This window comes from Phalacrocorax aristotelis, chromosome 4 (assembly GCF_949628215.1).
Source record: "Phalacrocorax aristotelis chromosome 4, bGulAri2.1, whole genome shotgun sequence".
NCBI lineage: Eukaryota > Metazoa > Chordata > Aves > Suliformes > Phalacrocoracidae > Phalacrocorax > Phalacrocorax aristotelis.
Window position 1 is genome coordinate 29,391,822 of NC_134279.1, and position 25,227 is coordinate 29,417,048.

General features: G+C 39.5%; 1 protein-coding gene across 1 annotated transcript; it reads left to right on the forward strand.

Annotated features, from left to right (window-relative positions):
• Positions 1-210: 210 nt before the first annotated feature.
• On the forward strand, positions 211-22,064 carry EIF4E (eukaryotic translation initiation factor 4E). The gene is made up of 7 exons (XM_075090783.1): positions 211-323; positions 9,758-9,864; positions 12,093-12,188; positions 14,191-14,254; positions 16,191-16,304; positions 18,840-18,979; positions 21,011-22,064. The coding sequence occupies exons 1-7, from the start codon at positions 306-308 to the stop codon at positions 21,123-21,125; spliced, it is 654 nt and encodes a 217-aa protein (XP_074946884.1). The 5' UTR covers positions 211-305; the 3' UTR covers positions 21,126-22,064.
• Positions 22,065-25,227: the final 3,163 nt, after the last annotated feature.

The window sequence follows — 25,227 nt, forward strand, 5'->3', positions numbered from 1 at the left end:
ACGGACCCCCTCAGGGTGCCCGGGCCCGGGACGGACGGACGGACGAACGGACGGACGGACGGACTGACTGACGGACTGACTGACTGACTGACTGACTGACTGACTGACTGACTGACTGACTACATCTCCCGGCAGGCACCGCGCCCCGCCCGGGGCCCGCGGGCAGCACCTCCCCTCCCCCCTCCCGAACGGCCGCCGGGAACACGTGACCGCCGGACGGGCCAATCGGTTTTGAACCTGCGTTTTTTTATCCGCCCCCTTTCCCTCACCTCCCCACGGCGCTGCTGCGATCGGAGCGATCTAAGATGGCGACGGTGGAACCGGTGAGTGTTTCATTCCCTCCTCCCGCCCGCCTTCCTCGTGTCTTTCCTCGCCCTCCCGCCGCCGCCTCCTCGGGCCGCGGCTCCCCCTGGCCGGGGCGGGCGAGCGGGGAGGCCGGCGGGTGCCCAGCACGGAGGGGGCCGGGTGGGGGGTTGGAGCGGGAGGCGCCGGCCTGCGCGGCGGGAGGGGGAGGCGGGGGCCGGCAGGCCGTGACTGCACCGCCGGCACCGACCCACGGGTGCGGCGGAGGTGGGGAGGGGGAGGGCGCAGGGAGCGAGGCCCGGCGGCCGCTGGCTGCCACCGCGGCGTCCATTGTGCCGCGCCCCGCCCGCGGCCCCCGCCGCCCGGCCCGGCCGCCTCCGCGGCGCTGCGGCGGGGAGGGGGGGCACGGGACACGCCGCCGGGTCCGGAAGGCGCGGTGAGGCGCAGCCGGGGGCGGCGGCGGGGGCGAGCAGGCCCGGCCGCCTGGCGGGAGGCCGTTCGCCGCCGCGCTGGGCGCATGTGGCGCGGTGGGGGTGGCCATGTTGCTTCCCGCCCGGAGAGGCCGGTGGGTTAGAGCGGCCGGTCAGCCGAGGGGCGGCTCTTCGCCCTCCCGGCGGGCGGGGGCGGCCGGGCCCGGCTCGGGGGAGGGCGGTGAGCTTGCGGGGTCCCGCCCGGCCCCGGCGGGGACCCGCCAGTTAGCAGATGCGGTGCTTGGGAGCTTGGCAACTGCAACAAGAACACGGTGTGACTGGTGAGACTGGAGGCGCGTTGCAAGCGAAATTGGCCCTTTCCGGTTATGTCATCTTTCTGGATCAAAGCGATATTTTTATCCGAGCTTTTTCTCTTACAGTTTTCACGGTAACTAAGCACTTTTTTTCTTTTTCTAGGTATTAACTTACATTTATGATACTATGCTTTGTTTTGTAAAGACTGCCCTAGCGTGCACTTCCATAAAGAGCCGAAGCAGCTGGATGTGGTCCAAGTTCAGTTGTTATTCTAATCCCCCATGCTTGTGTATCATGAGGAGCAGACAGCAGAACACTTGAGTATGAGGGTTTCAAGAAAATGAGAAACTTAAGGAAGGCTAGTTTCTTGTTGCTGCTTACCAACTGCAAACAGATAGCCAGTGCGTACTTTGGAGAGGCTTTACAACATTAGATGAAAAGTGTTTTACGTTTGAAAAATCACTGTTTTTAAATAAAGATTAATTTAACCCTTTTGTGTAAGGGACATTGATCCTTGTCTTACAAAGGGACATTGATCCTCCTCTTAAAATTTCCTTCCATGAACAAAAAAAAAAATCCTACCTTTACTTACAAGGAAGAGATTCAAACTGGTTAGCACTCACAAATCGCTTAACTAGCAGTTCTGAACAGGAAGAATGTCAGTTGTTAAGACAGTAAGCTGGACCACCAGTAGTGCCCTTCCCACGTTCTCTGGCTGTAGTGCTAAACACTTGTTTTCGCATCCAAAACCTGATCTTTCTAAGCTGTAGCCCACGTATCTGAAGATGAGAGCTTCCTGTCAGATCAGTGTTTTGTGATGACCGTATGGTTTAGCAGGAGTCATGGTAAATCATTTGTAATAGTCATGGCCACTGGAAATTGAAATTACTTTAAAGGTACGGGCTTGTGGGTTTCTTGGCTGTGGTGCTGGCATAAGCCTGTCACTGCACCATTCTCATCATTGTTCTTGCATAAGCATGAGGTTGCATGTTGAGCTGGATCTGGGGCCTCTCTTAGCCAAAAATAAGCTATTGATTTTTGCCATGCTGTTTCCCAGCAAGACTGGGTTCTCGGATCCAGTTCCCCATGTCATGACAAACAGCTGTGCTGGGCAGAAAGGGCAATACTCACAACAGTTTTAAGTATTGCTGCTGTTGAATGTTCTACTGTAGTTGGAGTATGCTTGACTTCAGGAAACAAATAGCAGCTATGCTTGCTTATTTTCAGATTTATTTACAAAATTTTTATTTATTGTCCTTTCAGGTGGCTCATGCTTCTACCTAAGCGTAATGTTAGACTTGTTTAGCGATTGAGGTAGTAGATGCTCAATGTGGAAATACTACATGCTTTTCAGTTGAACAATTTAATATACCTGTGGCTAGGGATTGGATTTTCTCTTGATCATAGGGAAGCCTTTCTGTTCCTGACCTTCAAAGTCTGGACCTCGGTTTGTAGAGGTGTCATCTGTGGTACTTCCCTAGTGTGAAAATGTGTCTCAGGAAATGCAAAACATGTGCCTTGTCTATTTTTTTTTAAATGTAGGCTCCTGCTAAAATCAGTGATGTTTCTAGTAGTTCCATCCTCAAATGTATGTTTTAAGTCTTGTTAAAAGGCTGGAAAAAATGTTTGAAACTCTTTAGGAATATTGAAACTTGAGTTCAGCGTGCTATAAAGAGTCCATAGAAGTTGCTAAGAAAAGCAAGATTATTCTAAGTAAATATAGACCTGTTGCCCAGTGGTTTGCTTCTCTGCTGCATGGAAAACTTAAGCCTCTGCAACACTGACAGGTTAAAACTTCCAGTTTTTCTTGTGCTATCCAGACTGTTTCTCTTCTAAGACTATTCTAGATTAGTTTGTGAGAATATGCAGAAGTGTGTCCTATTAGAGTGTGCTCATATTGTAGCCTTTGAGGATTAAATGTGATCAGATAACACTGTGCAAAAGTCCAAAAAGTTGACGACAAAACCAATAGTAATGCTTTAGTAAACAGTAGTTTACCAAAGGTGACTTTAAAATGTAGCCATGCAAAGCCTGCAACTTCTAGGTGTGTATAAATTATGTGGAGGTAATTTACAAACGAGCATCTGATCCTGTATTGTTCAAACTTGAAATGGGTGTCATGGTTGGGATTTTTTTTGCTTCAAGACAGTTATGACAGTTGTGCAAATGCAATTCTTGTGAATTTAATTCTGCATTTTAAGACACATGGGTGAAACTTCTGTTATGTATAATCTGAAAAATGCTTGTTTAAATAGCTAACCACTAGGTAGGACTCAAAACTTTATTTAAATGAAACAGTATTATCTCAAGGGGTTACAAATGTAGTGGTGTAGGGCCATAATGTTCTCGAAAGTTCAAAATAGCTCCTAAAATTCAAGGTAGGCTGAAAGTTATTTCTTTTGTATTATTGACAGACAGTTGGTACATTGATTATGTGCAGGCCATGTTTGGTGTTAGGCTTACTTTCATTACTAGGTATTTCTGCTGTAATATAGTCAGTGACCTGCTTGGTTAAAATTAATATAGTATTCAGCTGTAGTATTGTGAACATGGTTGCGTATTGCATGTTTCTGGAATGATGCAGGATAAAGGCATCTTGCATGCTGTTTAATAATTGAGAATAACTATCATAAACTTTCAAATTGTAAATTACACTTCTGATTGAACACAAAGTTTCCTTTAAGAGGAGGAAAATGTTGGGCAACTTGTAAATTTTGAGATAAATATTTTTAAGGCAATTTTTAAATTACATTTCACCCAGCGTATAAAATGTCAAGCTCATTTCAAGGTAATGCATAAAAATAGAATATGAGACTGAGTTGTGTTTCATTTACTGATACTACCTGCAGGTGCGGAGGTATATTGAAAATTTTGAGAAAATAAGGTGAGCAGTTTCGCAGCTTTGTAAAGATCAGTGTGAATTTTGAGGGGATAGAGGGGAGAATCACATGAGCGATGTTGGTAGAGAGCCTGCATTGTGAAAGAGAAATGCAGATGTAAAAAGTGAATTAATGTGACTTCTTCCTCAACCAAATTTGTCTTTCACTTTTGAAATATTCCAAAGTCAAGGTTAAATGTAAGTAGAGGCTATTTATAACCTAGAAACATAGTGGTCACTCATTTCTTAAAGTCCTAAAACCTATTCCCCTTCACGTTATGAAGGGACTAAGTGTGAACTACAGATGTAAGTGTCCTGTGTAATACAAGTGTTCTGTTAGCTGCCTGAGAGTGGCAGTTGTCCTTGATTCTTATATAGTGGATGTAAGGCAAAAGAATTTTAATGGTTTAAAAGACTTTTTCTAAATATGCAGAGCAGTCATTTAAATTAATAAGCTTTTAAGTAGTTGTCAGTTTTTCTTGTGTTTGATGCCATTTATTGAAGTAGCCTGTGTACATTACATGCTTGCAATAATTGGGCATACCAGTAGTATGTCCAGTACTTCATCGTTTTGGTTGAAGGCTGAACTCTTAAGCATCCATATGTGTTATAATTTTGGTTTAAAATCTTTTCTGAAGATTGAATGTGTCCTCTCAGCTGATGCAAAATTCTATGCTTGGTTGTATGAGTGGCTCAATATGCTCGCAGTAATTTGGAGTGCTTTTATGTCTCTTGTGCAGAAGTGTGCAGGGAGATTAGAGGTGTTTTGTCCCTTGAGTCATCTGAACTGTTCTCCTCAGCAGTTTTAGGAAGTTTTTGTTTTCTTGTCTGAGTGCCTTAGAGCTAGCAATGTTAGATGTGGAACGTCATCTTATCCCACGGGTAGACTTCATGTTCCAGTAGCAAAGGCACCAGCAGACTGCAAACTGAGGTGAGAAGTGGTAGCACAAGGGCAACCTGCCTAGGCAGCTAGAAAAAACCATGAAGGTACTGAAATATTTTGATACACCTTGTAACTTGTTTACTAATCCTAATCATAAGGCTTTGAGTTAAATGTTGAAAATCTGGTGGGTACTTTCAAGCGTATATAACTAATTTTTCAGAAGTCAAAAGGGCTGTAAGTATTCTTTGAGTCTTTTAAAATCTGGGATTATATCTCCTGAAAAAACAACCCAGTGTGCCCCTCTGACCCTGGAGGAAGCATGTGACTCTTCTACTTCAATCTTTTGTTCCTGTCCTTCTGTATGTGTGTTGCACTTCTAATTTGGTGGGATGTCACTCAGTTAAAATCATGTCTGTTTGTGTTCTACTAGTGAATGCTGTTCTAAAAATCTGTGCTGGCCTAAGTAATAATATATGCAGTCAGGATAGTTGTTCCATATTAGGCTGTTATATCATGCCTGGAAAATTTTTCTGCCCTGGTTTCTGGAAAGCTACTTAACACTGGTTAATTGGTAACAAGTGGTTATTGGTACCTCTCCTCCAGTTAGTATAACACGTATAGAGGTACAAATCATATGTAGTATATTCATTCCTCAGAATTGCCTATCAGATTATCATTTGGTTTGATGTGCTGTAAGAAAATACACTTGCTTGTGGGTGGGCTTAAATACTTTTTCTCTAGAATATTTGAAAATAAATGGCTCTTGATCTTGTGCCTTGTGAATTGTTATCCTAACTGTAGTGTAGTAGCAGTTACCTGTGAGAAGCATAAGGGCGAGCAGATAGTGGACATGGTTATCAGATGACTAGGGGAAAAGTGTTTTCTCATTCAGTTTGAAACCCTGAACAAGAGGGTGGAAACTCTCAAATGTAACTTGTTTTGGTTTAATGCAGAACTTTGGAAGCCTCCTCCACTGATTGATTCTTTTAACTTTCACCAAGAATGCATAATAGTGCTCAGTCACATCCACATAGGACTTAGATGTGCTGTCCCAACTGGACTTCCTAAACAATTTCTGCAGCCAATTAGATGATGTGACTGTGGTCTGGGCAGTACCTGAAAACACTTGGTGAAACCTAGTCAAGCTAGTTGTTCTCTTCAGTAGACAAACCTGATTAAGCAGTTTTACTGTAAGTGCTATTTGTTTCCTGTCCCGGTGGCATGCACGCCTTTGATATGTTGGTCATTATGTGCTGTGGAGAAAGAATAAATAGCACCAATTAAATCTGCAAGTGTCAGAATCCAAGTAATGTGCAGATACACAGTCATTAAATGCTGAGTAGGCAAATGTTTCATGGACTTCTGCAAGCTGATTCCTACATCAAAAAAGCCATGTGGGTAGTGAATAAATGTCGCTTTTAATTACGTGCTGTCTTGGGTATGAGTAGGATTGGCCATATGAAGCTTTCCAGTTTATCTGGTAATACTACCCTATTTTATGTCTATTAAAAGCTGCGAACCAAGTGGTGGCTGAGTTTAATAGTAGACGCAAAGTCAAGTTTAGGTTAAAGAACGCATTAGTTATAAGTAAAAGGAAAGTATTATGAAGGATTTTAAATTTAGTAGTCCAGAAGCTATTTGTGGAGACAGTCTGACATTGGTAAGTTAACAGTGTAGCAATTGGAAGATTTCAAGGTGTGAATTGGTAAAATGTGTACAATATCACTATAGGTCATATTGTATTTATAGACTCTTAAAATCTGCGTGCTTGTGGTTCAGGGTAGAATTCCAGTAGCTGGAAAGAGGTTGGATATGAGAAATGGACTTTGAATGCCAATTAGTGAACTTACCTACTTTGTATTTGACTAATAATGAAGAGAGCTTTGCTATACAAATATTTCAGCTTGGTGGTGAGAATAGTGAGATAAAGGTAAGATGAAAGAAAATGGAAGCTGTTATGATAATCAGTGAAAAATTGAACAGGTCCACTTCCTGTTTTCCTTGATATCATGTAGTGGGAAACAAAAGGTAGTGAAAACAAGCTGCTTTAGGCTTCTGAGACCAACCAGAAAACTCTTCTGTGGTAGAAAGCTCTGCTTCCAACTTCACACTTTTTTCCAGGTTTATTCTGGAATGTACTGCTGTACCTGTCCTTGTTGGGCAGCCTGGTGCTGGGGGTAAGGGGGGAATATCTTCTGGCTGGGTTAGTTTTAGAGGAGAGTGGCATAATCTTGAGTAAAGGTCATGGTTAGCTGGGCCTTGGAGGTGAGTTGTCATGTATGGCTTTGGACAGAAGCTTGAAATAATGGTTAGTCTGAGTTTCATTAATGCTAGGTAGCTTTCAAAATACCTTAAGGGAATTGTGGTGACTTCACAAATGTTTGTGCTGAGTCAGATGTCTTCCATTTGTCCAGAAATGGACTTTAACGTAGTTATGTGGAGGGTGACCATCGATATACCAGGCAGGTATTGAGGCTCATCGGATTTTTTAATTGTCTGGGGTGGTACCTTAATCCTTTCTGATGTTGTCTTGTGTTAGAAGTTATGAAATGGCATAGCCCTGCATGTGCTTAGGAGTGTTGTATTGATTTTTCCAGTTTATATAGTTACGATACTTGTGTAAGACTGACCAGGGAGGCTTTAGGATTAGCTCTTTGTATATTGAAAGCTATTTGCTGAGCAAACATGAATGAGATTCTCAACTGAAGTTATTTTTGGAAGACACTCTGTATTTGTCAAGAGTGAGTCTGCTTGATGTAAAAATTTTTACTGTAATAGCATTTGTAAATCAATTGCAAGTGTTAGGTGTCACAACTTCAGAGTATCAGATGAAAGCGAGCTTTATCACAAAACCTAGTGCTTAGTTTACTTCCAAAAATATCAGCAAGATTTTTCTTGTATGCTTGTTGTATTTGCACATGTAATGTTTCTAACTCTTCTAGTTAGAAGCTGCTGAAGGGGCAGCACTTAAATAGTAGTTGTCTGTACTTGGCTTTTTGTAGTATAATACAAATGGTAACTTGGAGGAGAAAATACTGAAGTGCTGCTTTGGTGTATTTTACAGTGTTTGTGCATTGACCATCTTAATTTGTTCTGTGGGGTTCTTTTATGTGATTAAAGGGAAAGATGTATATTTGATCCCATCAATTTAAAAATAAATGGGGCTCACACTAGAAGTGTTATTCTAGATAGTTTGAAACACTAACTAAGCTTTTTGAAGGCCTCTTTAGCTTTTTGTAGTATTACACTGAATAAGATTTGACAGATTGTTCAATACTATGCTTCTGTGGGTTTGTCAGTGATGTTCCCCATCAGGGAATCTTCAGACAGCATTTTGTTTTATTATGAGGCAGGAAATTGTAGTACTTGCCCCTTATACTGTGTAATTCAAAGCACTGTCCCAGTTGTCACTGCCCCTGTCATGTCTTTGGATTTCAGTCTTTTCACTGTGAACGTAGGAACACATGAAAGCACACTTAAACATGATGTAAATTAGCTTTTGGCCTGAGATTTTTTCTAGGTGGGCTGTTAAACTAAAGCATACTTAATTATTTTCAAGTGTAAAGGTGTAACTTCTCTGAAGTAAAAACATAATATGCTTAATAATGCTGAATATATTGATAATGAAAATCCCTATTAAGACAGATCTTCAGGTGTTATTGGAAGAGTTTGCCAGCTGGGCTGTGAAAGTTAAACAGTGGTGATGGAACAGATTTGAAGCTATTACACTTTTCAGCAGCTTTGGTGATGATAAACTGAGTAACATAGAAGTCTGGAGTAAACTCTTCCATTAATTAGATGATTTACCGTTGCTTAATCCACCTGTATATTGCTTTGTTCTCTTAAGACCACAAGGTTAACACTAACTTTTAAGTTCTAATTCTGTATTGCTGCATTTAGGAATGTCTAGAATCTTTGGGTCTGCTGTAGTTAGTATTTGTTTATATTACTGAGGTGCTTTTCTTTCATAGGGTCAGGTGTACAGGTGTTTTTGGGTTAGTGTGAGGGAATGAGCTCTAGTCTTAATTCCTTGTCTCTAATAGCCTAGCATGGATTGCAGATTAGGGAGAGATGGTGGTAACTGTCGGGGACACTTGGTCTCACAATAAAGCTTTGTGTTCCCTGGGTTGAAGGAATGGCATTAGAATTTCAAACCTGACACAGTGGCTTGTTTAACTGAATGACAAGCTTGGGGGGGTTGCATGCAAAGGGAATACGTTATTTCACTTCTTTGTGTTAAAGCGTGTTTGACATCTCTAGCGCTGTCTTTAGAGGTTTGAAAAAATAATAGTTGGAATCAGTCTAATATGTGGTAAATGTGTAATTACATTTATTTTGGTTTGAAATTTGAGAACTGGTATGTGTTTAATTGTGCTGTTTGGTGCCTGAAGCTTTGTTAGCAGTCATGTTGCAAATACAAAGATAACTACTTACCAGTCTGGTTTCTAGCCGCTTGTAATAGCGGATTTCAGACCTGAAAATTGTAGGCATGTCACCTACTTGTAGTAACAGATTTTTCTAAATAAACAGGGCTTATGCATCTGTTTCCAATGATGCTTTGTCAGAAACTGACTTTTTAAAAAATAATTTCCTTCTGAAATGATTATTCTGGAAATTAGGTGTGCATGTTCTAGATAACACATTATATGCATATTTCTGAAATAACTCAGAACTGTTTCAAAATAAGACAAGTATGTTAAGTAAACTGTTCTGGAAACAAATGACACAGGAAGCAAATCACTGAACAGCAGAATGTGAATTCCAGCAGTTAGTACTTATTGTAGGACCTGTTCAGATGTTGAGGAATAAAGGTATGCAGATTGTGATTTCATTATGTGATTTGGGCCCCTAATCCAAGATGAATTAGATGAACTCTAAGCTGAAACCTTCTTAGAGTTATTTCAGAGAACTAAATTACTCCAATAAAAATTGAGAAGGAATGTATTAATAACTCCTTTCTTCAAACAGGAAACCACTCCCAACCCTCAGCCTTCAGAAGAGGAGAAAACTGAGCCAGCACCCAGTCAGGAGGTTGCCAGCCCAGAACAGTATATTAAACATCCACTACAGAACAGGTAAATAGTACAGAAACTTGATTGTGATTTTGCCAAAGATAGAAGAATGCCCGTGGCTTTACAGCTTTCTCGTTTACCTTATGCTTTCTAGCAGCATTTTGAGGGTTCTAAATTTTTTAAAGATTTTTGTGGTGAGGTTGCAGAGGAAATGGAATCTGATCCTGTTGTAATTTAGAGCCTTTTCACATAGTGTTGTTACAGAAGTTGAAAATCTTAGCAAATTTTCATAATGCAGTCAGGTAATTGTAAAGAGCATGGCTTTGCTTTTAGTTGGAGGCAAGCTGAGCTTTTATTGCTTTTGTCTGGTGTGTTTTAAGAGACTGACAGTGAGATGAAGTTGCTGCCAAGCAGAACTGGAAAACTTTCAAGTCTGCCTTGTCCTTTGGGCAATTAAGGTGCCAGTAGTAAAGATGTCTCATTGTTTCTTATCAGAGTCTTACTCCTTCATATCTTAATTTTTTTTTCTGCTATTTGGAACGGAATGTAGTAGAAGCTGTGTTAATCGGCCAAAGAGTGTATAGACTTGATCATATGAGTGGTTGGTGTCTACAGTAATACTGTTTTCATTACCTGTAGGAAGTACACAGCAGAACAAACTCTGTAAAGTGCAAATGTACCCATTTGTACCAGTACCAGTGTGTCACTAAGAAAAAACTGTAGGCCACTTAAATTTTCTTGTTTTAACAAGGAAAATATGGAGCAGTAGTTAAAAATAGTTAAGAAGTTACTGAAAAGTCAAAGCACTCTTACAAAATTCTGTTCAGTGTGCAAAAACAGGTATGTCTTAAAAGCTTTAAAAGCTACTACTCAGCTTTTTACTGAGCTATAGAGACAAAAGGACTTTACCAAGAAGTTTTGTACTTGAAAACCTCGTGTTGAACTACCTTTCTGCAGTAAAGATATTACAAGCTTGAATTCATTTAAATGTGAGGTTTAAATAAGGTTGAATTCATTTAAATGTGCACAACGGTTACTCCAGCAGCATCATATACTTCAAAAAGAGCAGTTAGGAAGTAATTTTCTCCCAAGTAAGCTGAAGAGCTGATGTGGGGTGCTCAGTACTTAATGTTGTTGGGTAGGTGCTGCCCCAAGTAAACCTTTTACCAAGTGGCACCTTACTCTTTTTTTCTAAATTTTGAGCAAGTGTGGGAAACTGCTCTGCACTGTGATGCTATGCTCTGTGCATCCCATTTTCCCTTGTCTTTCTCTCAACTTCCATTCCTTTTCCTCAAAACACTTGGATTAAATCGGTGCTGATGCTCCTTGAAAAGTGGTAGTGGGGCTATTACTGGAAAATTCTTGATATTTCAAACCTTTTAAAGGTTTAGTAAAGTCAAAACAATAGATTGACACCTGGTGACTTCCAGTACTCTGCTATGAGAAGATAAATCTGCTCTAGTGCTAACCTGAGCCATTTCAGCACTGCTGAAACTGTCAGAGTGAAAAATAAGCCTGTTTTCTTACATGTGTCATCAGGTATCCCGATCCAGCATTTAAACAATGCTTTTTAGATCCAGAAAGAGCATCTTTGTGTGGAAAAAGTTTAATTTCTAATGTGTTGAGATTTTTATTCAGCGGAGGTAATAATGAAGGAAATTGGGTGGAAATTTTTTCAGTTATTCTTGGCTCTATATATGCGATTTAAAAACTTTAAACAGTTAAAGCTGGTGGGTTTTTAAGATTGTTGCTGTTAGTAAGCTTAACACAGCTTCCCTTTTAAAATTTATGATCTCCTAGTATGGGAGTACTTGGGACACTTTCATGTCATGTATAGCGTTGGAGTGATATAATTAGCTTTTGTAACCTTTACATGGAAACTGCTGGAAAGGGAACAGTGCTCCTAGTTTAAATAGTTGGTGCTTCAGACCATAATCAGTTATTGGTGGTGATGGGCTGCACTTTAGCAGTAGCAGCAACGAGAAACATCCGAGAATTAGAGGTTTAGAGTCTTAGAAATAGTTCCAAAACTATTTAAAATATTGACCTGAATGGATTGATCAAGTCCGCCATGATTCCTGTAATGAGAAAACAAATCTTGTTGATCTGCAGAGTTGGATTTGAGAACCAAGTTTCTCTTGTAGCTTATTGATGAAAGCTGACTTCCATGCTGATAATATCTTAAGGTTTGCAATTATTTTTACTGCAACAGTACAAATAATGAATTATATTTTTAATATTTATATTTTCAATACACTTTAATTTCTAGATTCTATTTTGCTTTCCTTTAGATGGGCACTCTGGTTTTTTAAAAATGACAAGAGCAAAACTTGGCAAGCAAATCTTCGTCTTATCTCCAAGTTTGATACTGTTGAAGATTTTTGGGCGTAAGTAAATATTTTTCAGTCTGCATAATAATCCTGGCATATGTTAGCAGAGTTTAGGCCACAGTAAAAAACCCATAAAGTACTCCATTAACTACAAGTTTTTGGGTGTAATCTGAAACGTTTGCAAAATTGAAAATTCAGAATGCGGTAGAGCATAACCTTTGAAGAAAATGTGATTGGAGAAGTTTATCATAATTTAGATGCACATTGTCATGCTGCTAACGCTGCTTATAGTTACATGTACATGATGTACATGTAGAAAAATGTATTTGTGCAGTAGCTATCTCATAGTAATGTGAATTTGTAAATTCTTATAGCCAACTGATTGTCACTTCCTCAGCCCCAGATTTTGCTAGTTGGTTAAATTCTTAGACAGCTGGCTCACTTCAGATGTTCAAGAGTGCCTGAATCTGGAGTGTAGTACTTGGAAGACTGATGCAGATTAATGGCATCCTTGAAAGTTCATTAGAGGTTACAGAAGAAACTGCCTTCATTCTAAATCAAAGGTCTGTGAAAGCAGTTAGGCTCAAACAGCAAGAACAAAGCCTTTGAAGGTAGGCCTTTGCTTTCTAAACACTTGCTTCAGTCAAATTCAGGCAGCTTACTTGGAAGATTTTGCCTGCCATAAGATAAAATATGGAGAAAATGCAAGTGGCATGAAAGTGAGGGTGAAAAAATGCATTATATATTTGATCCTTCTCAGTGTTTCATGCTATATTGAGTGGTGAGGTTTTTCTTTTGGATATGATCAGTAAGGGGGAGATGGTGTCTCTTAGTGGAATAATGAGACCAATCAGTGACCCATTAGCACCAACAGGAAAGAAATAAGATACTGACAGCATTGAACAAGTATTTTTCAGTGCAGTCTTCAGAGGAAGGCAAATAGGGTTCTGTGCTTGTTAACCAGCTTTCCCATTCCTACTATGGGGGTGTAGTGATGGTTGAGTGAACAGTATTTAGCCTCCCATCACATACCCCAAGGCTGCAAAATTGTTTGAAAGTCACTATTAAAGTTGGCTAAGGGTAAGTTTTCTGAGCTCCTATAACCAAGATAGTCTGGGTAATTAAAATAGAAGTTTAATCTAGATGTCTGCAGTTAAGGTATAAAATCATTCACAAGCGATTGTGAAGTTATGCCTCCATTGTGGTTGGAGTGGGAGAAATAGGTGTGTTCTGGAGAGAAAATGCTACTGTTAAGGTAAACTTAAAGGAGGGAAGCTGGTGATCTGTAGCTGGCTTTGGAAATTTCTTTGCCTGGTCTCTAATTGTTAGAACATCACAGTAATTTTCCCTGTGGTGCTGGACCATGCCTGAATGTTAGCTGGTCTTGGACTATGGGTTACTGTGGTATGTGCAGGCCTTTTTCTGAAGTCTGACCTTAACAGTGCAGGAAGAAAGGCATCTATCTACTAGAGGAGGAAACATTATGTACTCTGATTTTTTTTTCTCTCAATTCCATAGTTGTAATTTGCAGTGTATATTTTATGTTTGTCTGTTCTTGCCTGTTGACTGTAGGGCTGATAATTCAAACTGAAATAGGACTCGTCATCCCTAGAGTATTGTATTAAATAACAAAGTTGAATATTTCTCCTAAAGCCTTTCTCTGCAGAGAGGGTAGCCTTAGAAATATAAATAATTATCCTTACTCCGTGTGTGTATATATATGTACAGAATACGCATGCACACAGAACTTCTTGCTGTGAAGGTTCAGTGAGTTATGTTTCTAGTAACTTTGTTAGAACTAGGTTTAAAAGAAGTGTTTATTTCTGGAAAATACTCTTGTATAGGAATCCAGCAAGTGTTCATAAACCAGTTTCCATTCAGCTTCTTTAAGCCCAGAACCTTTTATATTGCTGAAAAATATTTAGGAAACAGTGTGGCTTCTGAAATAACCTTAATGCTTTTTAGTTTTTGTATTTTATTGTCATACGTCTTAAATTCTTTAAGAATTTTGTACCTTAAAATGCTTCATTTTTAATTCTGTTTTTTTTCCCTCCAATAGTTTATACAACCATATCCAGCTCTCTAGTAATTTAATGCCTGGTTGTGACTACTCACTCTTTAAGGTATGCTTGCTAACCCTTTTTTCTGCAGTTATGGATGTTGACGGATGGTTTCCTGACTAAGGAAGACACTGTCCAAATATTTCACTTCAGATGTGTAGGAACATGGTTGGGAATGTCCTAAAGGTGTTAATTTTTTTAGGAGGTCCTAAACACATGCCCTCTGAAAATCAGGCTGTCACTAGTTCTGAAAATGCAAGTACTTGCTTTAACACACTTCAGAGAGTACATTTTAATCTGTTGTTATGTTTGTCTTTGTTCTATGTTTGAGGTGATTGAGCGAATAAGTCTCAATTTTTGTAACTTGAAAGATTTTCCAGCTCTGTCACTTGGTGTGGTATGAAATGAGTTAAAATGTTAGAGTTCTGTAGGAGGGTGCAATGTTCTCCAGTATTCTTTGAGCACTACTAGCCAGGTGTACAATGCACCTATAGTTCATTTTTATAGCACCAGTTATGTGCCATATTACGTATGTATGAAATAGAAAATTGCACCCAACACTGACACTTAAAGTATGCTCAGGAAGCGTTCAGACTAGTGGATAGGAAATGCTGATGAGAAAGTGTACATGAAATCATGCCTCAGCTGGAGTGGAGATCTGAACTGGAGCTCTAAATTAACTCCTGACCTCTCCAAGGTGCTTCTAACATACTGCTTCCTTTCTGGATTCAAATATGTAAATAATTCCCTAAGTACTGGTGTCTGGTCACTCCTTTGCTTATAAAACATAGCTACTGGCTGGGGCTTCTCAGTAGACTGCGTACATGGTTTGTAAACCTCAGCAGCATTGTGCAGTGAAGAGGTGGTGATGCTTGGGTTTGGGGAGGTAGTGGTATATAGGTGACTGAGAAACCTTACTAGTAAGTTTTAAGAAGCTGTAGGCCCTTCAGAGGTTATGATATCTATGGATCATGCTTGTATTCTTTGCATTAATCCTAAATTTGTGTTCTAAGAATGTGTATCTATTCTGTGTTTGCATATCATCAATCAGCAATAATTTAATTATTTAAATGCATGGAACAGGTACAGAATTGGCAACTGTTGCGGGCTTCTGAGCAATCTCTTGCTGCTGTCCTTCAGTTGTGACCTCGTAAGAGTGCCTCTTAAAGGTGATGAAGTAGTTTGAGCTCTGCAGCTGCCAGTGAGGGTGTTAAATTTAAGTGAGCTGACACCACTCTCTCCTGCATGTTGAACACTTAATTAGTTTTCAGCTGAAGTTCTGTAGTGTGACTCTTAACAGATGTTTCTTAACCAAATTTCTCTGTCTAGATAGTTACCTGCTTTTTTTAATGACCGACTGTTCTGAAGTACAGTGTAGCTGGTGGATACAGGAGTGGCAGCTGGCTGCTTTGCTGGATCAGTGCATCCAGAGACATTTAATTCAGTGCAGGGCCATTGGTAAAGCATGAATCAGAATGCAACTTGCTTTTAAAAGGTGTGTTGATTTTTGTGGCCCTGGCAATTAAAACCCTCTTACTCTCACCTTGTGCGTGCAGGAAGTCATTGACGTAGACTGCCAAGAGTCTGTTTCAGTGAAGTAATCTTTATGCATAAGCAAAGTATTTGGTCAATGTTGCAATGAGTCCCAGACTTAAAATAAGGACTCCAGAATGTAGCTGCTAATTTTACCTGGTTTATACAGGGCAAAGTGGATGTTCGACTTTGCCCGTTTCCACAGGTTTTTAATGTAATGTTGTGTAGCCAAAGCTTTGGCAGGGCTGTGATTCTTCTGTAGAAATAAAAATTTATTAGAGAAAGTGCACTTCATAAGCTGTTCTGAAACTTTGATATCTGTATGAGACAGTGTTTCTGGACAGGTATGTATCTTAAACTACACACATTTTTCTTAAGCTGGTATTTCAGTTATTGCTGGCCTTTTAGTTTTCCTCTAGGAAGGATACGGATCAAGTCTGATTTAACTTCTGGCCATTCTTTGCAGGATGGGATTGAACCCATGTGGGAAGATGAAAAAAACAAGCGAGGAGGACGATGGCTAATTACACTAAACAAACAGCAGAGACGAAGTGACCTTGATCGCTTCTGGCTAGAGACAGTAAGCACTATGGCCTTAAAAGTTACAACTGAAGAGTCTTGCATTTGTATTTAACTGGTGTGTTCTTTGTGTGCCACACCAGGCTTCTAACTTCCCGGCAGCACAGTGTCCTGTAAATTTTTGACAGTCTGTATTTGAAATGTGATTTTTCAGTAGTGATGCTCAATGTAGTTGTATTCTGTTGAATACGTTCTTATAATAGGCAGAAATAGAGAATTCTACAGGATAGGTTAACCTTTTCCTGAGGAACGTACAGAATGGCTGTTGAGCTACTGGGAAAATAATACTTTGCCTTGCATGTGACTCCCAGTTTTAACTGCTTAAATGTAAGCTTGTCTTACAAATACTCTTACAAGTAAATGGTTTACAGGTTTTGGTCTTGCTGAAACAAGGGAGTTTCAGATTTTTTTTGTTCTTCCTGTACACCATAATGCTAGGATAGGCATCTTCCTGTGCAATACAAAAACACTTTTCCATTGCTGTTACCTTTTTGGAATAGATTTTTTTGAATGGTAAAGGGATTATGTGGGTTGCAATAAATATGTTGTAGAAAAGGATACAACTGAACTGTCTAGGAACTGACTCGGAATGGCCTAAAAGCCTAGTGTGATCTGGGTTTTAGGGGCATGGATTGCATGTAGTATAATGCAAAGCAATCTTATCAAATCTCTGATCTTTATTCCCTGCTTGTGTGAGAAGCAAGAAGTATTGCATTGAAAGGGAGAAATGGCCTTCAGGATCAAAGCAGAGGTGACAAAAATACTGGAACTATTAGGGTCTTTCTAGTCACTGTAGTAGTGATTTGAAGAAAGGATGATGAGCATTATACTACTAGGGAATATGACTGCACATGAGGAAATAAATGTCTTGTGTGCATTTGGCCTCTCCCCCTAAATGCCTATATGAGTCCTTCTGACTCTGAATAACCATTACATATGGATTGGAAACATGTAGATAGCCTCTGTAGACTTAAGGCTGGAGGGCTCTGTGTTTTGTTTAGCAATGAGCAATGGCATGGAGCCAAAATACCCAGGTGACTGTGACATGTGCTCTAAAACAACCCTGTCACTTCTAATTCCAGTAATTATTTGTAACCAACTTTCTCCACAAAAAATAAAACCAAATCTCTTCCTTTATCATCCCATTTTGGAACAAATTTTTATTATAATCTAATGATATTTACCATTCTTAATTGTAAACTAAACTCCACTTGAAGACTTTTTTCCCCCTGTTGTGCAGCATTGAAGAACATACTTTACCAGTGTTAATTGAGCATGGTAATCATCTTTGCATGTGTATGTACTAAGGCTGATCAATATTTTGAATGTGAATATTTTGAATTTTTAAACTTAAACATTTATGGTTTTCATTACTCAGTGAACATGTGCATCCTGCAATTGGGTGTAACATTTAAAGTGTGTGTACTTGTACCTGATTTATTCAGTAGCACACTTTGTCCTCTTTGTATTTCTTTGAAGTCAGCTCCTGCAGCTCTCATGGATACTGAAAGACCTGCTTTGTTCAAAATCTGCAAGTATTGAATTTCCAAATGTTATAAGTGATTCTGGAAAATTAATATAATGGCAGTGTATTTAACATACTATGCAAGTGAAGTAAACAAGCGTCCATCTGATGACTAATACTTCAGTGTGCAGAAGGAGTTTTAATTCAGCATGGACTAGGTGAATCTGTCTTAACCACAAGAAATTCTCAGTTTTGTATATCTTAAAATTGCTTGTCTTACAAGTTGTAAGTTGCAGATTTTTAAAAATCACTTCCACAGTTCGGTCACATCCCTGTGCAATATGCCAACACAATCTGATGTTCCTGAAGTGTACCATCTCTGCCAATTCCAAGCTTCACTGTTAAACTGTGGAGAATGTTGTGTCACTTACGTGCTTGTTTTGTTGCGCTTGCATTGCACATTGTTCAGGAGGACCGATTCCCACTTCAGAGTCTGTGGGAACTCTGAAGCTTCCGGAGTGTGCTGATAGGAAGTGACACTTCTTTAGATAGCACCTTTTGTGTGAAGCAGTCTGATTTGGCTCCGAATTGATGTACTTCAGAATTGAAGTTGGACCTTGTGTAGCTCACATTGCCCAAATAGTTCTTCACAGGTTCTTCCTAGATATGTAAACACTTAAAATTTTGTGTTTGTCTACCTGTGTTAAATGTGCTTTAGAAAGAATAATAAATTCTTTTAATTCCGAACTGGTTTTGGTTTGGGAGGATGGGGTGGGAGGCAACACTACGTAAATGATCAACTGTGTCAGAACTTGCAGCTACTGAGACAGAAAGACGGAAAACTCAAAACAGGAGGAAGATGCTCTGCTGCATCTGATTTACCCTCACTTGTAACATTTGGAACTTCAGGAAGATACTGCAGTAAACAGAAAATTATTTCTGTGTGTCAAGTGGCTATAAGCAGTAAAATGTAGTATTCATCAAAGTCCTTTGTGTACACTGAGCATTTGCCTATGGAGCAGGATTCTGACTTTGAACTGCCACTTCTAATGGTTGATCTTTGTTTTGTAGCTGCTGTGCCTTATTGGGGAGTCATTTGATGACTACAGCGATGATGTATGTGGTGCTGTTGTTAATGTTAGAACTAAGGGTGATAAAATAGCAATATGGACAACTGAATGTGAAAACAGGGATGCTGTTACGCATATAGGGTAAGTAACGTGATTGATGTCTTGACTATATGAAGTGTAACAATGCATTTAAAGCCAGCTAACTTGACAGAGAATGCACTTCAGGCAAATATGGCTCGTGCAGAGCTGAATCCCAAGTTAAAGTAACTCAGTGCCAAATTATTTGTGTTACTGAGTAGGTTTTTGTATGGGCTTGTGTAAGTGCAGCAGTGCAAAGAAGTTACCTTTGCTGTAGTTTATAAATAATAAAAGAATTGAACGCAAATCTTGGCAGGCATTTTCCATTTCACAATGAGGCATTGTAACTAATACCTATAGGTACTGTGGATTCTGCTGCAGCATGCCAGCTTGTAAAGGTGGGTACCCAGTAACAGAGTATTGGCAAGATTTTTTTCAGGAAAGTAATGCTTACAAATAAGAGAAGAAAGGCATTGTAAATCTTAAGTTCACAAGGATGTCCTTATATTTGAAAAAAAGCTGGACAGTGATGTGCTGTGAGACTATACAGAAGTTTTCCTATGTTTTCTGTCTCTGTTTAAGTGCAAGTCAAAATAATGCTGAGTTTTGTGGATTACTTGACATGCATAATTGCACGTTGTAACACTTTTCCTTCCAGTAAGCAACAGTAGTCATCTCAGATTGTCATCCTTCTCTACTATGGAAAATGCGTGTTGTGCTCTGCTATTTAGCAAGTATTGCTAAAGCCAGTGGGTTCCTTATGCTGCATATTGATGCTTCAAAATTACCTGCTGTTAAGCAGCCTATGATGACTGAATTTAACCTATGCAAACCAAAGACAGTATTTGTGTTTCCAGCTTAGCATGTCTGTCTCAGGCCAAACTTTAACTGTCAGGCATAGCAGCTTGCTGACGTTTTTCACCTGTTGGGTGGCTCTCTTGACACACTCCTCATTTGGGCCTGTATGAATCTGGTGGGGTCTGCCTTACACTAACAATATTATATGATCATGTTCAGGCTTGAAAGGTAAGTGTTTAACAATAGACACACAGCTGTGGTACACATCTGGTGGTAGAGAATAACCTTACATCAAACCCAGTATGCATCAGAGTGTATTTTCAGAATGGTATTAACTGTTAACTCAGGAGCTAAGACGACTCTATTAGGGAACTAACTAAAAAAGTTAAGATTTTACACACTGACCCAATGACTAAGGTAAGTTATGTTGACTACCTGCTGTCATGTTGCTATAACTCCAAAGTCAACACATCAAGCTTTTATTTAACAGTTAAAATTGGGGTAAGCTATGGTCCTGTAAACTGCTCCATTATGATAAGGGCAAGTTAAACTACTTTATATGGTTTCATAAACGATCTGCAGTTGAACAGGCTTGTTCTTTGGTTTAGTCACAGCTTGCAGCCTAGTGCCATTAGTGGCTTGCACCTCACTCATACTCTATGCTGAAGAACACTGTGTGTGTATGGGGGGGTATTGCTGCTGCTTTCTCAACTCATAAAATCCAAGCTGATTTTTCTTAAAGTCCCTGTTGGATAGCTGCTCGTGACCAGTACCGTAATGAACTGGGGGCTGGGGGCCCTGCTTTCTCTCAATAGCTAAAGACAAGACAGCAAGTCTGTGCAAGAGAGATGCGTGTGGTGATGAACGCTGACTGTTCCAGGGATTGCTGTTTTGCTTGGGTCATGTGACTATATCATCTCAGTAGTTCTGGAATTGTGGACCATGACTTCTTCAAAGCTGTTTTGTTTCTCTATGTGGGCATATAGCTTGCTGATATTAATGATATTCACATGACTGCTCTAGAATGTGTTCTACATTTATGTAGGCCTGTTAATTTTTGGCAAGAGCTTGTCCTGTTTTATATGGTAAGTCATTGTTCATACAGAGCTACAAGCTGATTTTAGATGCAATAAGCTAGAAAAGTCCTGTTTCAAGTCCTTTATTTGTACTTTAGAAGTTGTTTCTAAAGAGGCAATTATTTTTCATGAAGATGTCAGCAGATCTTAAAAGCAGGTGTCCTGTTACCAATTCCTTCCTTAAGGGCTTTGCTTAAACTGTTGTATTTCTTTTTTCCAGGAGAGTATACAAGGAAAGATTAGGACTTCCTCCAAAGATAGTGATTGGTTATCAGTCCCACGCAGACACAGCTACTAAGAGCGGCTCCACCACTAAAAACAGGTTTGTTGTTTAAGAAGACACCTTCTGAGTATTCTTTCATAGGAGACTGCGTCAAGCAATCGAGATTTGGGAGCTGAACCAAAGCCTCTTCAGAAGCAGAGTGGACTACATTTAAATTTGATTTCCATCTAAGTGTTGCTAAGATTTGTGAGAAGTCTCATTCGCCTTTGTCTTGTACTTCTGTGTTCAATTTTTTTCCTATTTTGGCTGAAGTAACCATTACCAATCAGAATTTTAGTACACTTCGCCCCCTGAATCCATTAATGTTTTCCTGGCCCACTCTGTAATAGCTTGGTAGAAACATTACTATTACAAAAAAACCCATTTGTTTATCCACAGTGTTCAGAAAAGTTGCATTTCTGTATCCGCAGGAAATTACGCTGTGTTACATTTGCATTGTATGCAGTAACATTTTGCTGGTTTGGAAAAAGAGTATGGTGCATACAGTTTTCTAGCAATTTTTTTATACAGCATCATCTTTGCTGTAACTTATGCTGATGGCTGCTAGATTAATTTATTTGTTTTCCCTATTTGATAACATTAGTGATATTTTGATTTCAGTTGTTTTTGCTCATGTAACATTTGGTGAAGAATCTGGGAATATGACAAAGGTGGAATAAACATTAATTTTGTGCATTCTTTGGTAATTTTTTGGTTTTTTTTGTAACATCAAAGCTTTGCTACGAATTTATGCATTTCAGTCAAATCAGTGATCTTTGTGTGATTTCCTAAACATAATTGTGGATTTTTTTTAATGTAACACCATAATTTACATTCCTTACTAGAAATAGTATGTCTGTTTTTGTATCTTATGCTGTATTTTAACACTTTGTATTACTTAGGTTATTTTGCTTTGGTTAAAATGGCTCAAGTAGAAAAGCGGTCCCATTCATATTAAGACAGTGTACAAAACTGTAAATAAAATGTGTACAGTGAATTGTCTTTTAGACAACTAGATTTGTCCTTTTATTTCTCCATCTGTACAGCAAGTATTTGTACTTGTGACAAGGCAGTCTCCGCTGTGGCTTCTATTGTAGTGTCTTCGAGAAGGATAAAGTCTGGAGCTATAGTCTGAAACTTTTAATAAATCTGTTAGATAGCACCCTAAATCAAAGTGAAATTACATTGATGTGGCTACTGTTTTTTCTTAGTGGTTGGGCTAATTGATCATGGTTTGTGTGTTTCTCTTCTTACTTTTGGTCTATGCCAACCAAGAAATTCGAGGGTACATAGAAAGCGGTCTAGTTTCAGGTAGGAACAACACTAGAAGTGCTGAAGTGGGTGATTCTACTTTAAGTATATCGTTCCTATGTGAAGTACAAGTCAAGTGCCCTAGAACGTGGCTACAAAATAAAACTGTGTGAGGATCTAGGTGGTCTGCTGTTATGTGTCTTACAATGAAATAACTTTCATTGGCTTGGAAGTTGTTGTGGGAGCTGTAAGTTTGCTTGACCTGCAGGATTGGGGGAAAATTTTGAAGGCCATTGAATTAGCTGCTTCTTTTGAGCACAACGTGAGAGGCTTTTTCTTTCCACTCTTTAACAGAGCATGCAGTAAAGTCAATGCTTTATTGCCAGTTTCTTCCTTTTTAGTGTGTGATGTACTTTAAGATCTTGCCAGGGCTATATAGCCTTTCTTCAGTTAAATTTAGTCAGATGCTTGTTGGGGTTTTGACTTTTAACTGCTTAAAGTGAGTTTATTCACTGCGGCAGTGAAGCTTAAGTTGAATCAGGCTTTTAAATATGCCTGATCAAGGCACTGAAGTGTTTCTATGTGTTAAGATAGACTTGACTACTTTCTTGCACATTTTATAAGAAATGTGTTGTAAATACTGTGTGTTTGACTGTACCAAAAATGTATTACATTAACTTCTGGATCATTCTTATGTCTCTCTAATAGAAACGCTTACAGTAGGCTTCTATATCTAATGGTACTATGCCTTCAGTGTTGGTCATTAACCAGGACAGACATTGGATGTGGAGAGAGCGATTACTGTTTGTGCACTGGTTTCTGTGGATTCTGGTGCAACTGGTTACCTGCCCTGATTCTGCAGGTGTGCAAAGCAAGTCAGGTTTGTTTAATAGGACTGTTCATAGCAGAATATAGCTGTCCCTGCCTGTTTCCCAGCTTACTGCTTCAGCTAATCATCTTTGCAATTAAAGTAAGCTTTTTGAACTGAATTTCTGTAAACTATTTCTGTTGTATATCATCAGCCTCAAGCTGAGTAGTGTTTATAAAGGCTTTGATATTTTTGAATAAACCAGTAATGCTTGTATGCATGGGAAGGTAAAGATGAAGCAGTTTCCTGAGTGGTAACATTAGATTGTCTATGTGTGTGTAACTTGGGAGCTCAGGGGCAAGGCTCATTAAAATGAGTATAAATCGGAAACCCAGGCAGTCCTGCCCTTTTGTGAAGAGTGAGATTAAACTGGGTGCTGTTGAGAGGTGTATGGAGTTGGTTTTGTTTAACTTCACAACAAGACTGACTGGCATATTGTTCGCGGTAGCAGCATTTGTCCATCTAGAAAGGTGATTGATAGGCTCAGGCTCCAAGATCTGAGACCACAACAAAACAAACGTATTTAAGCAGCCACCTGACTTGCACTGTTATATGAAAACTTGCAGTAGCTTGATTTGAGGCTCTTCACTGCTCAAATAACAATTGCTATGTTTCTAAAAGACCTGAGTAAAAATTAAATGGCATACTTGCTTTATCAAATATATAAGCTGTCTTTAGTTCATTGCTAGAAGCAAGTGACCATGAACATAGTTTTCTCCAACTTGCAAATCTGCACTGTGTTAATAACTTTCTTCTGATGATAGTGGTATAGTTTGTATTCTTATACTGTGGGAGAAAGCTGAGAGCTTTCAATTCCGTGTTTTAATAAAACAGCCACAGGCTCATAAAAGGAAAAAGCAGTAGATGTTTGAATATAGGTATCTAGTTTTGTACAAAATACTTGGTGTCATTAAATGTCCAGCTAAATGGGTAGCCATTGTCATTGTGTGGTTTTAGTAAGCCTGAGAAAGCTAAAGAATATCTGAAGCATCTATTCAGAAGTGGGTTTATATGGTAAAAAACCAGCAGAGCAAGGAGTGAAAGCAGAAACTTGCTGTGTTGAAAGAGGTGTGAGAATGTGCTGAAATACAGCCTGGGAAGAAGGGGTAGAATGTGAGGAATGTTTGTGAATTAACAGCTTCTGGGTGTACTGTAAGTCTTGGGCTGTGCAATGCTTTTCATTGTCACTTTCTGCTTGTCCTGCTGCACTGTCGCCTTGTGTTTCAGGCTGCCTCTCTAGCTCAGGAAACTTAATTTGTGATGTTCCTTGGAACAGTAGCTTTTAGCAAAGCTTGGGCTGAGCTCAGAACTTCCATCCTGCCTACAGAAATGCTTGGGCTCCATGGGACCCTTACTAAAAGCAAAAAAGCATTGCATTTCAGCCTAGCAAAGTGACATGATCTCTTGATATAGGTGACCTCCCATGTTTCCAAGAAGCTTTACTTTTGAGTCTGGGCCTGGTGGTTTTTAAAATAGATTTTAATAATATCCTGCACTTACATATTAAACCAAATAGTTGAGCTTAAGAGTTAAACCCATAGAGCTTTCAGCCTGCCTAGCACTTAACTTCTAGATGCCTTTGCCCTCTTAAGAACAGTCAATGGTTTCTGGCAAGGCTTTTTTGTGAGTAGGTTTTAGTTAGGTCTTAACTTTTTTAAATGGAAAATTTGTGCCTTTTCATATTAGGCAAGAAGCAGACACATGAAAACAACATCACCAGTAAGGAAATAGTTTATACCTATTTCACTTTGAGACATTTCGTACCTTTCTAGTCAAGCTAGACTTGGAGAGCAGGAGTGCAGAGCGTATTAGCAAGCAGTGTAGAACCAGTCCCAGTCCTGGCTATTGAATGCACCTGCTGGACCTCTCATTATCATTTCAAAGCTCCAGAAGCTGTTAAATCTTGAAGGCTTTCCATTTTGATCTCTCTGCAGGACACTTGCCACTGTAGCTGCTTGAACAGACTTTCTGTCTTTTAGCTCTTAGAGTTTTAGTATCCCACCATAACTTTTTTCAGGTGTCCAGTGCTGGCACTGCAGCAAAGCCTTTAATAAGT